Raw genomic sequence first — 14,636 nt, 5'->3', positions numbered from 1 at the left:
GGTGAAAAATAATAACTATTTGTTTTAGTTTTCTTTCCTGTCCATTTGTGAAATTTCATGTATTTATTGACTACAGATGACCCTTGAACAACATGGGTTTGAACTACAAGGGTCCACTTGTATGCAAATTATTTTCAATAGCAAATACTGTAGTACTACACAATTTGTGGTTGATTGAATCCATGGATACCACAGAACTTGCAGATATGGAGAACCTTGGATGTGGAGGTCCAATTCTAAGTTTTACTAGAATTTTTGACTACACAAAGGTCAGCACCCCTAACACCTGCATTGTTCAAGGGTCAACTGTACTTGAATTTCCTTTTCTATTAATTGGCTTTTCTTACCCTGTACTCTTTTTTTGTTACTGTTGTTGTTGGATTTTCTTTCCTTTATTCATTTGTATATTGGGGATATTAACCTTTTGACAGTCATACACATTGCAAATATTTCCCCAGTCTGTTTTTTTACGATATCTTTTCTCATATGAAAAATTGAAAAATTTTCCTTTATGCCTTGGTGGGTAACCTGCCATGCTTAAAAAGTTCTCTCACAGCCCAAAGTTACGTAAGTGTTCTGACTCTTCTAATATATTTGTTTCATTTTTTACATTTAGAATTTGGTCTGTATGTTTTTGTTTTTGTGTAATTCATTTCTATATATGGTATAAGGTTTAACTGAATTTTCTTTTATGTTATTCCCGTATCATTAAATACCACCTTGGTGACATATTGAGCTCCTATATATGCATAGATTTGTTTCTAGATTATCATTTGTGTTTTCTGATGTATTTGATTATTCCTATGCCATATCAAAAAAATTTTAAGTGGATTTCTACCATCATATATAGTGTATTTTCTTAAAAAGTGTATATTGTTAAATTATTTTATTCCCTCTTCTAGGCGGGAATTTTTAGCATGAATGCTTGTGAAGAAGGCTTTGCTACTGGTGGCAGAGATGGCTGTATTCGTCTTTGGGATTTAACTTTTAAACCAATAACTGTGATTGATCTCAGGGAGACAGACCAGGGGTATAAAGGTAATAACAGAACAAATATCTCATTACTAGGCAAATTCTAAATATACCAAGGGTTGTCGGTTTCTTTCAGTAAACTTAAAAGTATGTTTTTTAAAATAAATGAGAGTTATATTTGCTCCTTCATACTGTATACATTTTAATTAAAATCCTTCTGCTGAAGAGGAGAAATTTTGCCTGAAGACCATCTAGGTTTACTGTTATGACAGATTCTTTTTGTGTCTAATGCCTGTTATAATGGGACCTACAGAGAGATGTGATAGGTACTTACTTTGGTAACCTTAAATTTTGAAAATATTTTACTATTAGAATGCTAAATGTAACTGTTTAGCAAATAAACTGTTGAAAATAGTGTGTTGAGAGCTAGGGGAACTTCTGTTTCGGATTATTTAAATTCATGTATATGTGTTTTTCCTTCATCCAAATTTGTCAGCAATCAGGAGATAATTTTTTCTTTGGGGGGGGTTTAAAAATTGATGTAAATAAAACAATCTTTCACTATAAAAGTAAACGTATTATTCACTAGTGTGGTGTTATAAGAGTAGGACTGGAAGTTACACAAGTCTATGTTTAAGCCATATTTCAGTCACTTATTAGATGTGTGACCTTGAGCTGCATACCTCATCTGTAAAATTAGAATAAGAGTAACTATTTCAGAGAATTAAATGAGCTAATATATGTAAAATATTTAGAAGAGTGTCTGCACATAATGATTAAGTGTTAACTGTTATACTGTTTTCATTAGTTTTGCTGAGCATTATTGTACTTTAAAGTTTACAAAATAATTTGACACTTTTTCTTATTTGATTCTTACATTGTAAGTTACACAGCAGCTTAATGTTGACCATACTATATAGATGAGAAAACTGAGGAAAACACTAGCTTTCCTGAGGTTACAAAAGGGATTGTATATAGAAAAAGTAGAAGTTTCTCTTCTTAATGATTTTATGAGCACATTGAAGAAATGAAATATAAACACGAGAAAAGTCAGATTATTATAAGAGAAAAATAATACAGTTCTTGAATTCTGAATAATTACTCTGTGGATGATGCACACTATTGTTATAAGCCTTTGGCTGAGGACGTGATCAGACTATGACTGATGTTGTCCAGTAAGGAAGAAGAGTGTATGCCCTGAAGGATGGGTAGAAATTAGGTATATAAAAATAGAAATAGTCCACATAGAAAATAGAAAACAGTACAGATAAATGAAGAAAATGTGTGGATCCAAGACTTTCAGATTCCTTTTATCTTATATCTAAGGTATAAAAAATAACAGTGGTTTAGGCAGATTGGCATTCTGTTATTACAGTACTGATCTTAAATACAATTCAATTTGACTAGGTTTGTCTGTCAGGAGTGTTTGTTGGCGAGGTGACCACATTCTAGTTGGAACACAGGACAGCGAAATTTTTGAAATTGTGGTGCATGAAAGAAACAAACCTTTCCTAATTATGCAAGGGCATTGTGAAGGTGAACTTTGGGCACTTGCCGTCCATCCTACTAAACCTTTGGCCGTGACTGGAAGTGATGATCGTTCAGTCAGGTAAGCAATTCATAAAGTAATTGCATAGGCTAGAATTTGAATTTGTCCTTAGAGAAACATAAGAAAAACTTAAAAAAAAACCCCTTAGTTTAAAATTTTATCTGCTTATGGTGTAACAAATGAACATAATAGGTGCCTAAAATTAATAGAATTAACAACTATTTATAATATTTGGGTTTTTCTCTTAAAAACCTAAGTTGGAGTTTGTTCCATATCAAAATGTACAGGATTACCTTTTTAACAGCTATATAATATTCCACAGTGTATTGTAATTTATTCAATTAATCTATCATTGATGGGAGTTTAGGTTCTTCCAGTTTTGTGCTTCTAAATACACTGCTTTCAGCAAATGTCTTTATACCTTTGCCATTTTGTACATTTGTAAATATGAATATTTCTATGGTAAATTCTTAGCAGTGTTCAAAAGACATACGCATTTAAAATTTCGGTAGATAATGCCTTACACAGAGGCAATAACAATTTACATACCTTACAGCAATGTGTGACAGTTCCTGTTTTCCCACACCCTTGCCAGTACTAATTATTGCCCCAAAACGTGAAAAATGATATCTTGTTATGTTTGGAAAACATGCTTTTCTCTCATACTGAGGGGTCTTGAGTATGTTTTCATACGTTTGGAGGATATTTGTATTTCCTTTTCTTTGACCTGTCTGTTCAAGCTCTTTGTGTATTTTCCATTAGTACATTGGTCTTTTTCTAATTATTTTAATATAGGATCTAATACCTGTCTACATATGAAAGCAGCAATTAGCCTTTTGTCTATGAGTGGTTTTTAAAGTGTGATTCCTGGACTAGCAGCATCAGCATTACAGGGGAACTTGTAAGAAATGCAAATTATCGTGCGTTATACAGGACCTTGTATCAGAAATCCACCAATTTGGGGTTTTCCAGGTAGCTGTGATGTACACTAAAGTTTGGGAACTACTGGTCAGTGATGTGAGTTGAGATATTATTTCCACTTTGATGTCTTTGTTACTTGCTTTTTTACTATGTTTAGGTTTTTTGCTATGAAGAAGTTTTTGTTGTTGTTTTATGCAGCTGAATTTATCAGCATTTTCTTTTATGACTTCTGAGTTTTCTAGCATAGAGAAATCCTCCCTAAAGTTAAGAAGTTTTCCAGTATATTCTTCTAGTACATTAGTGGGTTTATTTTTTATGTTTAACTCCTAATCTGTGTAAAGTTTACTTTAGTATAAGAAGTGAGGTGGGGATGCAACCTAATTCTTTCCAGATAACTACTGATATTTTAAATGGTATGTTAATCAGTCTTGTCATTTACTATCTCTGTGTTACTTAGTTTTATGTTGGTGGGAGATGCCATAGCTCTGGGTTCACATAGAAACTCACTGTGGGGCAACACTTCACCCACATGGTTTGCTAGGAACTATTGTTTAGTTTCTTGCATCTTGGGAGGACTGCTGTCATTAGCTGCTGCATAACTGTGAAAAAAGGACAACTGGTCCTTTAAAAAGTAACTGTGTTACTTAAAAAGTACCTGTAAACTGGGTTCACCTCTTGGTGGGTGTCGAACCAAAAGACACAATCAAGCCAAAGATTGGGAGGATTTATATTACTTGAAGCAAGTAAGGAGAACACCAGGGACCTTTCCCAAACCAGTGTCTCCCCGAATAGCAAAATTGGGGAAGTTTTAAGCTAAGGGCATATATTCATGAAGGGGCTTGGGCAGAAGAGAATTCAGCATAGAATTAGGGCAAAAGTCAGCAGAGTCCAAGCTTTAGTTGATTGAAATCACAAGGGTCAGAAAAGGTCAAAATCATCATCCATTAGGTTCCAGTTGATCTGGTAGTTGAGCACTTCTGGCTAATCTTTACCACTGAAACAGAACTGGGAGATTTTACAATTGATTTATTATCTTTGCTATTGATAACAGTCATTTGATTCTGCATTCTTTTGTTTCCTTAAGGTCATTAATTACTGAGACCTGTACAAGGACAAGCGGTGTGGCCAGGCTTAGATCACAAAATGACCTAGGCCAAAAATGACCTGTCAAGAAGGCCATGCCTGGTTCTCTTTCTCTGGAGACTCCCTACTCTATCTGCTTACAGTTGCTCAGACTTCTGTTTCTATTACTGGTGGGCAAGTTATTTAGAAAGAACTCTTCCTTTGAAAACAACTAAAAATGCTGGTTAAAATGTAAATCACCTTTAAACTGTTCTTTGAACAGTTTAAAGGAACTATCAGACAAATTGTGAAAAAAAAAAAGGGAATTTAGGAGCAGTTGTGGGCCAAAGCCACTTTTGCACTGAGGGCATTTTTCTTCCCTTGATTAAACTTGGGCTCTTTATGGCTTTCTACTGGGGCATAGGGGCAGAAGTCAAGACCAGGGCTTGCCCAAGCGGAGTAGTCCAAAACACCATGCTAGAACTATAGATTAGGCTATGAAAAAATATCCCCTGCAAATTTATGTGGGGATGGAGATCTTCTTGTTTCAAGTTTTGATAGCACAGGAAGTATATAAAGCAGCTGGATGTTATTATTCAAACAACATTAATAGTTCCAGTAACTTTACCACAGTGTTGTTTAAAAAACAAAATTCAGCTGAGTAAATTTGAAGACCTAAATGGCTTTATTAAATGATTCATGAATTGGGCAGCATCCCATCTAGAAAGTAGAAAAGTGCTCTGAGGAGCTATACAAAATGGAAGGTTTTTAAAGGCAGAAAAAGAGTGGGACAAGAAAGTCAAAAACAAAAGAAAGGATTATTTCACTCAAGGTCACCTTCCTTTGAGGGTAGGGTGGTGGGGGGTGATCAATCTGTCATGCAGATTACCTCATTACTGTTCATCAAGAAATTCCAGACCGATTGGTTTAAAATTCCACTCCTGGGAGAAGCTGAAACTGCAGTTAGGTTAGTTACTAAGTTTTGGTTTGTTGATGTGAGGCTTAGCACAAGTGACTCCATTTTGGGTCTTTTTTTTCTCCCTCCCTCCCTTCCTCCCTTCCTTCCTTCCAACAGTTTCAAATAAGTTCTGCTTTTGCCTTATAATTTTAGGTTGAATTTATTAAGAAACAGTATCAAATGTGCAGCAAAAGCTAATTTCTAAAGCCATTCAGTGTTTAATGGTAGTTGAGGGAGTTCCCTGGCAAACCAGTGGTTAAGACTCTGTGCTCCTGATGCAGGGGGCACAAGTTTGATCCCTGGTCAGGGAACTAAGATCCCACATGCCACACAGCACAGCCAAAATAATAATAATAATAATAATGGTAGTTGAGGGCAATTTTGATTTAGAAAAATTTCAGTCTTGGCTCTGAGATCAAAATATCATAATAAAACTTTACCATTGCTAAGCCATTAACCTGCTGTGTAGTAGGGCAAGTCAGGATTTTTAGCTACTGTTCCTGATAAAATCTCAGAACCAGTAATGGTTAAATCCACTGGAGAAAATGAAGTTCACCATTAACACTATTGGTTCTAAAACACATGATTCAAGTGTGTGTGTGTGTGTGTGTGTGCGTGCGTGCGTGCGTGCATGTGTGCGCGCGCGCAAAATACTTGCAAAAGAATAATACAGTGAATACTCATAGGCTTTAAACAACTTATATTTTTAAGTAAATTTGTAAATTTGTCCAAGCCATTTTTCCCCATACATATTTTTATACCCCAATGTGATTCTACTTTACATTGTATTGGATTATTGCTTTCTCACTAATGTCTTTGAAAATATTCTAGCCTGTAGTTGTTTCATGCAAACTATTTGTAGAAGCTAATTCTTTATCACTTCAAACTTGCCATTGACTCCTTAAATAAACAACTGAGTAGTATTAGTAACATCTGTTGACTTATCAAGACTCAAGGAAAACCACTCAAAAATATTTGCCTTGTTTTTAATTAACTGTTGGTGTTATTCCCAACACAGTCAACTCTTTAAGCAGCTGTTCTTGCCAAAAGGCTAATTGTCTTAAACAAATGTTTTTTTCTGGACACATTTCTTCAGCTACTGCAATCTAAAATGATTTAGTTAATCCATTACCAATAGACAGCTTTCTTTGCTTGTCTAACAAATGAGCCACGCGGAAACTTACTTTTTGTAAGTAAAACCTCATTCTGCTATAATTTTAAATTTCTGATTTTTCTGACCATTGCTTTCCTGTGAGTTGAAAATATTGTGATGAGTGCTTAGTCTGGTAATGTTAATGTATCTTTGTATTCTGTCATTGCATAATAAACATAATGCATTACCATCTAATTCAATAGCGGTGTAATCCAGACTACACTGTGCCTTAAAAATGCAACGTTCGAAGTTCACTTTTCTCTTTTTTTCCTCTTGTTTTGACATGATGGGTTTCTGTTGGAAATAAAAAATAGTAAAATGCCATGATGTGACAATACACATAGGACTCAGAATTCTATCAGGTTATAATTGTGTCACTGCAGTTTGTAGTGCACCAAAGTAGTGCAAGGTGATCTGTGTCACATACCATCTACTGTCTGTTTTGCAAGCACTCAGGTCCACCTCTGTAGTATGAAAGCAGCCATAGACAATATGAAAACAAACCATTGTGGCTGTGTTCCCATAAAAATTGATCTGTGGACACTAAAATTTGAATTTCATCTAATTTTCTCATGTCTCAAAATGTCATTCTTTGAAAAATTTTTTCAACCGTTTAAAAATGTAAAAGCAAGGAGGGGGATCAGGATGGCAGAGTAGGAAGACATGGAGCTCACCTCCCCCCACAAACACGTCAAAAATACATCTACATGTGGAGTAATTCTCCTGGAAAACTAACTGGAAACTGACAGAAGAACTCCTATACAGCCAAAGCTGCAAGAAATATTTTCATATAACTGGGTAGGATGGAAAAAAAAGATATCAGGTCAGGACCTGCATCCCTGGGAAGGATCTGAAAGGAGAAGGTCTGCATGGAAGGACCCTTGCCCTGGAGAGCAAGCAGGTTGAGCTACAATCTGGGCATCCCAGTCCTAGGATCCTACGCAGAGGAGACAAGCCCCCTTACCTTCTGGGAGAACCACTGGGACAGACAGAAGGGCTAGAGCAGCCTAGACTACTTGCAAGGAGCGTGCACATGCTGACTTGCCGATAGTCAGGGTGGAGAGAGCCCTGCACCGGTGGCTGCCACCTCACCATACTCCCCAATCTGAATGGGGCAAACACCCTGGCCCCGCTTGCTCCATACCACAGTCTGGCATGAGATCTGGGCCAACCAGGCCCTGGGAAAAGACACAGAGACAGACCGTGGGCCTGGGGTGGCGGTGACCCTTGTCAGCACACACAGGAGCCTGCAGCAGTTGGTCTCCCAGTGAGAGTGCCCTGTTCCCACTCACTGCACACTGCAGATTAGCGTTAGATCTGGGGCAGACAAGTCCTGGGAGAAGACTGCCACAGAGGCAGCCCAGATCTCTGTTAGCAGTGCAGCCTCAATTTCTGCAGCCACAGTACCCTGACCCCCAGCCCCAGCCTACTCCACACTACAGCCTTGTGCTAGATCTGGAACGAACACAACAGAGGAAGGGATGCAACCTTGGCCTGCTTCTAAGTGGAGCCACAGATGCCTACACAGGTGGCATGTAGGTCCTCTGTGAGTGCACAGGCCTCATTTGCTTCAGCACTCACTTCCTTTGGGGCAGGGCACACACTCAAGGGCAACAGAGCCTGGTCAAGCCCGAACCTCAGGGCTTCTACTCCGACAACTGAGGAGCAGACCCTGTCCCTGACAGGGTGGCAACAGCCATGGAGCAGAGAGGGAGTCCTGCCTTACGCCCTGAACAGGCTTTAGATCCTCCAGCACCAACTGCCACCCCCCTCCCCCCCCACCCCACCCCCTCCTGATCAAGAGGATAATGGCCAGCATACCCTGAGGAAAGATGTGGCTGGCATTCACACCAAAACCAGCCCTTGCCCCAAAGGCATTGGACACACATAGTCTACACAGGGACACTCCCACATAAAAACATCCCTATAAGACTGTAGTCAATAACTATCTCTCCTAAATTCATAGAGACAGAGAAAGTTAAGTAAAATGAAAAGGCAGATGAACTACTCCCAATTGAAAGAATAAGAGCCATTCCCTGAAAGAACAAATAATGAAAGAGAGCTCACCAGTCTACCAGACCCCAAGTTCAAAAAGGTGATAATAAAAATGCTAACTGAATTAAGAAGGATTATTGATAGGAAAGCAGATCACTGTAACAAGGAACTAGAAACTGTAAAGATAAACCAGTCAAAAATAGACAATTCAAAAAAAAAATGGACAACTCAATTGCTGAGGTAAAAACCAACCTAGAAGCAACGAATAGCCAACTAAATGACACAGAAGAATGAATAAGTGATCTGGAAGATAGAATAATGGACATCACCCAATCAGAACAGCAGAGAGGAAAACAAATGAAAAAAAAAGCAATATATGAGACCTATGGGATAATATAAAATGTGCCAACCTATGCATAATAGGAGTTCCAGAAGAAGAAATGGGAGAGAAGGGGATTGAAAATGTATGTAAAGAAATTATAGCTGAAAACTTCCCAAACCTAAAGAAGGAAACAGATATACAGGTACAGGAAGCACAGAGGGTCCCAAACAAGATGAACCCAAACAGACCCACATGTAGACATATCATAATTAAAATGGTAAAAGTTAAAGAGAGGGTTCTAAATACAGCAAGAGAAAAACAAAGAGTCCATTACAAGGGAACTTCCATAAAGATAACAGCTGATTTCTCTGCAGAAACTTTGCAGGCCAGAATGGAATAACATGATATATTCAAAGTCCTGAAAGGGAAAAACCTGCAACCTAGGATACTCTACCCAGCAATATTATTTAGAATAGAAGGAGGGATAAAGAATTTCTCAGACAAGCAAAAATTAGAAGATTTCAGCAATACTACACCTATCCTGAAAGTAGTATTGAAGGAGCTTCTCTAAATAGAAAAGAAGCAAGAATCTATAGGAAAGGGAAATATCACAATAGGAAAGGCAATATATAGTAAGGATTGAAGGTCACTTAAATGAGCCAGATGTAGATTAAAAAACAGTAAAAAAAAAATTGTATAAGTGATTATGATTACAATAAACAGTAAAAGAATAAGCATGAAGATAAAATAGAACATCAAAATTACAAAATGTGGGGGAGGGGAATATAAAATGTAGATCTTGTAGAATGTGTTTGAACTTGAATGACTGTTAGTTTAAAGCAAGTAGATATAGTTATGAGTCAACTTACTAGAACTCTGTGGTAACCACAAATCAAAAACACATAATAGGAGGACTTCCCTGGCAGTCCAGTGGTTAAGACTTCACCTTCCAATGCAGGGGGCCTGGTTTCGATCCCTGGTCAGGGAACTAGATCCCACATGCATGCCACAACTAAGAGTTCGCATGCCACAACTAAGGAGGCTGCATGCCACAACTAAGGAGCTGTCGAGCCACAACTAAGGAGCCCATGTGCCGCAACTAAGGAGCCCACCTGCTGCAACTAAGTAGCCCACGTGCTGCAACTAAGGACCAGGCAGGCTGCAACTAAGGAGCCTGCCTGCTGCAACTAAGACCCAGTGCAACCAAATAAATAAATAAGTAAATAGAAAGATAAAGAAGGGCATTGTATACTGATAAAGGAATCAGTACAAGAGGAGAATATTATACTCGTTAACATACATGCTCCCAATATAGGAGCATCTACATATATAAAACAAATACAGACATAAAGGGAGAAATTGACAATAACACAATAATAGTAGGAGACTTTAACACTCCACTGACATCAATGGACAGATCATCCAGACAGAAAATTAATAAGGCAACAGAGGTCCTAAATGACATAGTAGATTAGTTGGACTTAATTAATATCTACAGGACACTACATCCAAAAAAGAGTACGCTTTCTTTCCAGTTGTACATGGAATGTTCTCTAGGATGGACCACATATTAGGTCAGAAAACAAGCCTCAGTAAATTTAAGAGAATAGAAATTATTTCAAGCATCTTTTCTGACCACAACAGTATGAAACTAGAAATCAACCACAGAATAAAAAACAGGAAAAGAACAACCACTTGGAGACTAAACAACATGCTACTAAAAAACCAATGTGTCAATGATGAAATCAAAGAAGAAATCATAAAATACCTAGAGACAAACAAAAATGAAAACACAACTTTACAAAATCTATGGATGCAGCAAAAACAGTTCTAGGAGGGAAGTTCATAGTGATACAGGCCTTATTCAAGAAACAAGAAAAATCTCAAACAACCTAACCTACCAACTAAAAGAATTGGAAAAAGAACAAACAAACCCCAAAGTCAGCAGAAGGAAGGAAATAATAAAGATCAGAGAGGAAATAAATAGAGATCAAAAAAAACAATAGATCAATAAAACCAAGAGCTGGTATTTTGAAAAGATGAACAAAATTGACAAACCTCTAGGCAGACTCACCAAGAAGAAAAGAGGATCCAACTAAACAAAATAAGAAATGAAAGAGGAGAAATAACAACTGATACCACAGAAATACTAAAAAATCAAAAGAGCATACTATGAACAGTTACATGCCAACAAATTGGACAACCTAGAAGAAATGGACAAGTTTCTAGAAGCATAACTGCCATAACTGAATCAAGAAGAAACACATAATTTGAACATACTAATCACTAGAAGTGAGATAGAATCTGTAGTAAAAACAAAAACAAAAAAACAACCTCCCTGCAAACCAAAGTCTAGGACCAGATGGCTTCACTGGGGAATTCTACCAAACATACAAAGAATTTATACCTGTCCTTCTCAAACTATTCCAAAAAATTGAAGAGGAGGGAACATTCCCAAATTAATTCTATGGGGCAACCATCACCCAGATACTGAAACCAGACAGAGACACTACAGGAAAAAAATTACCAGTCGATAATCTTTGATGAATACAGATGCAAAAATCCTCAACAAAATATTAGCAAACCGAATCCAGCAATACATTAAGAGGATCAAACACCATGATCAAATTGGATTCATTCCAGGGTCACAAGGATAGTTCAGCATACTCAAATTAATCATTGTGATGCACTGTGTTAACAAAAGAAAAGACAAAAACCACACGATCAACTCAACAAATGCAGAAAAAGCATTTTAAAAAAAGTTCAGGGGCTTCCCTGGTGGCGCAGTGGTTGAGAGTCCGCCTGCCGATGCAAGGGACACGGGTTCGTGCCCCGATCCGGGAAGATCCCACATGCCGTGGAGTGGCTGGGCCCGTGAGCCATGGCCGCTGGGCCTGCGCGTCTGGAGCCTGTGCTCCGCAATGGGAGAGGCCACAACAGTGAGAGGCCCATGTACCACAAAAAAAAAAAAAAAAAAAAATTCAGTACCCATTCATGATAAAAACTCTCACCAAAGTGGGTATAGAGGGAACATATCTCAACATAATAAAAGATGCTTATGACAAGCCTACAGCCAATGTAATACTCAACAGTGAAAAGCTAAATGCTTTCCCACTAAATTCAAAAACAAGACAAGGATGCCCAATCTCATCACTTCTATTCAACATAGTATTGGAAGTCCTAGCCACAGAAGTCAGACAAGAAAAAGAAATAAGAGGTATCCAAATTATAAAGGAAGAGATAAAACTGTAACTATTTGCAAATGACATGATACTCTACATAGAGAAACCTGAAGTCTTCACACAAAAACTATTAGAACTAATAAATGAATTTATCATGGTAGCAGGATACAAGATTAATATACAGAAATCTGTTGTATTTCTTTATACTAATAATGAAATAGAGAAAAAATTTTTTTAATTTCATTTAAAATCACATCAAAGAAAAAATAACTAGGAATAAGCTTAACAGAGGAGGTGAAAGACCTATGCACTGAAAACTACAAAACACTGAAAAAGGAAATTGAAGATGATTCAAAGAAATGGAAAAATATACCGTGCTCTTGGATTGGAAAAATTAATATTGTTAAAAATGTCCATACTACCCAAAGCAATCTACAGATTAAATGCAATCCCTATCAAAATACCTATGACATTTTTCACAGAACTAGAACAAATAATCCTAAAATGTATATGGAACCACAAAAGACCCAGAATTGCCAAAGAAATCCTGAGAAAAAAAGAACAAAGCTGGAGGTATAATCCTTTCAGACTTCAGACTATACTACAAAGCTGCAGTAATCAAAACAGCATGCAATTGACAGAAAAACAGACATATAGATCAATGGAATTGAATAGAGAACCCAGGAATAAACTCATGCACCTGCGGTCAATTAATCTACAACAAAGGAGGCAAGAATATACAATGGAGGAAAGATATCTCTTCAACAGGTGATGTTAGGAAAGCTGGACAGCTACATGTAAATTAATAAAATTAGAACATTCCCTGACAACATATACAAAAATAAATTCAAAATGGTTTAAAGACCTAAGTGTAAGACACGATACCATAAAACTCCTAGAAGAGAACATAGGCATAACATTCTCTGACATAAATCAGAGAATTTTCTCTATTTTCTACTGAGCCCGCATGCCACAACTACTGAAGCCTGAGCACCTAGAGCCTGTGCTCCACAACAAGAGAAGCCACTGTGATGAGAAGCCCTTGCACCACAACGAAGAGCAGCCCCTGCTCACTGCAACTAGAGGAAGCCCGTGTGCAGCAACAAAGACCAAATGCAGCCAAAAATAAATAAATAAATAAATTTATTTATTTATTTAAAAATCAAAAGAAAGAAAAGAAGCTTACAGTCACCAAAGCGGGTGGGGGACAAATTAGGAGTATGGTATTAACACATACAAACCACTCTACATAAAATAAACAATAAGAATTTACTGTATAGCACAGGGAATTATATTCAATATCTTATAATAACCTATAATGGAATGTAATCTGCAAAAAAATAATAACTGAATCACTATGCTGTATATCTGAAACTAACACAATATTGTAAATCAACTATACTTCAATTTAAAAAATGCAAAACCCATTCTTAGCTTGTAGACTATACAAAGACAAGCAATGGGCCCAGTGTGGTCCACAATATGTGGGAATAGAGAGTCATCAGGAAGTATCATGTTTAATGTTGAAACATTGAAAGTTTTCCTTTAAAATGAGGAAGAAGAAAATGGTACCCACTTTCACCATTATATTTTTTATTATTATATTTTCACCATTATATTCAGCTACAGACTAGAAGTGTTTGTCAGCACAGTGAGCCTAAATATATATATATATGTATATGTATATGTGTGTATATATATGTATATATTTTCAATAGATGTATATATATAGAGAGAGATTTTTGAATAGAAAGGAAGAAACAACTGTCATTTGCAGGTGTTATAATTGTATATTTTCAGAATTAAAAGGAAAATACAGAGAAATTATTGGAATTAAAAAGAGAATTTAACAAATTTCCTGGATATAGAAACAATATACAAAATCATAGAAAACAGTAAAAACAAACAGAATTTTTAAAAATAAGATACTGCTATAAAATGTTTAAAAATATACTTAGTTTTGCTGATCTTTTCCTAACCTTTTAGAGTAGATGCTGGTTCATTAAGTTGTAGCCTTTATTTTGATAATATCTGCATTTAAATTTCTCCCTAAGTACTATTTCAGCTATATCCCACAAGTTTTGATATGAAATACTTCTGTTATAATTTACTTCTAAAATGTTACTAGTTTTCATTAGAATTTTGGTCTTTGTCCTTTAGGTTATTTGGAAGTATAATACTTAACTTTCAAACAATGGGCATTTTTTACTTCTTGTTACAGTTTTCTAACATTAGGGTCTGGAAAAGACTGAATTTGCATAATCTGAAGTGTTATTCTTAAAAGATTAAATATGGTGTATACCATACACCACTATACTATATATGTCTCTCCCCTTTAATCAGGGTAGAAATCATCCACCTAAAATGAATGATTGGAAAAAATTAATGTTATTACATCATCTTAAAAATAAAAGATTCTGGTATTCTGCCCACCACTCCCACAGTAGGAGCTGGTTCCGAGGACTCGCCTTTAGAGAGTAATGTGATGTGGAGACCACCTGGACCAGAGACTCTGCTTCATT

At 36.6% G+C, this 14,636-nt stretch overlaps 1 protein-coding gene across 2 annotated transcripts in view; it reads left to right on the top strand.

Annotated features, from left to right (window-relative positions):
* Window positions 1-14,636, top strand: part of EML5 (EMAP like 5) — a gene marked incomplete at both ends in the record, with an annotated part of 162,265 nt that overhangs the window by 45,640 nt on the left and 101,989 nt on the right. For both annotated transcript variants that reach the window (XM_079700244.1, XM_079700243.1), the window contains 2 exons: window positions 903-1,038; window positions 2,380-2,581. In XM_079700244.1, the coding sequence (XP_079556370.1) occupies window positions 903-1,038; window positions 2,380-2,581 (338 nt within the window). The remainder of the gene's footprint in view (window positions 1-902; window positions 1,039-2,379; window positions 2,582-14,636) is intronic.

Source organism: Hyperoodon ampullatus, assembly GCF_949752795.1.
Source record: "Hyperoodon ampullatus genome assembly, chromosome: 3".
Lineage (NCBI taxonomy): Eukaryota > Metazoa > Chordata > Mammalia > Artiodactyla > Ziphiidae > Hyperoodon > Hyperoodon ampullatus.
Note: the sequence above shows the minus strand (reverse complement) of the source record. Positions and strands in the feature narration are given on the sequence as shown.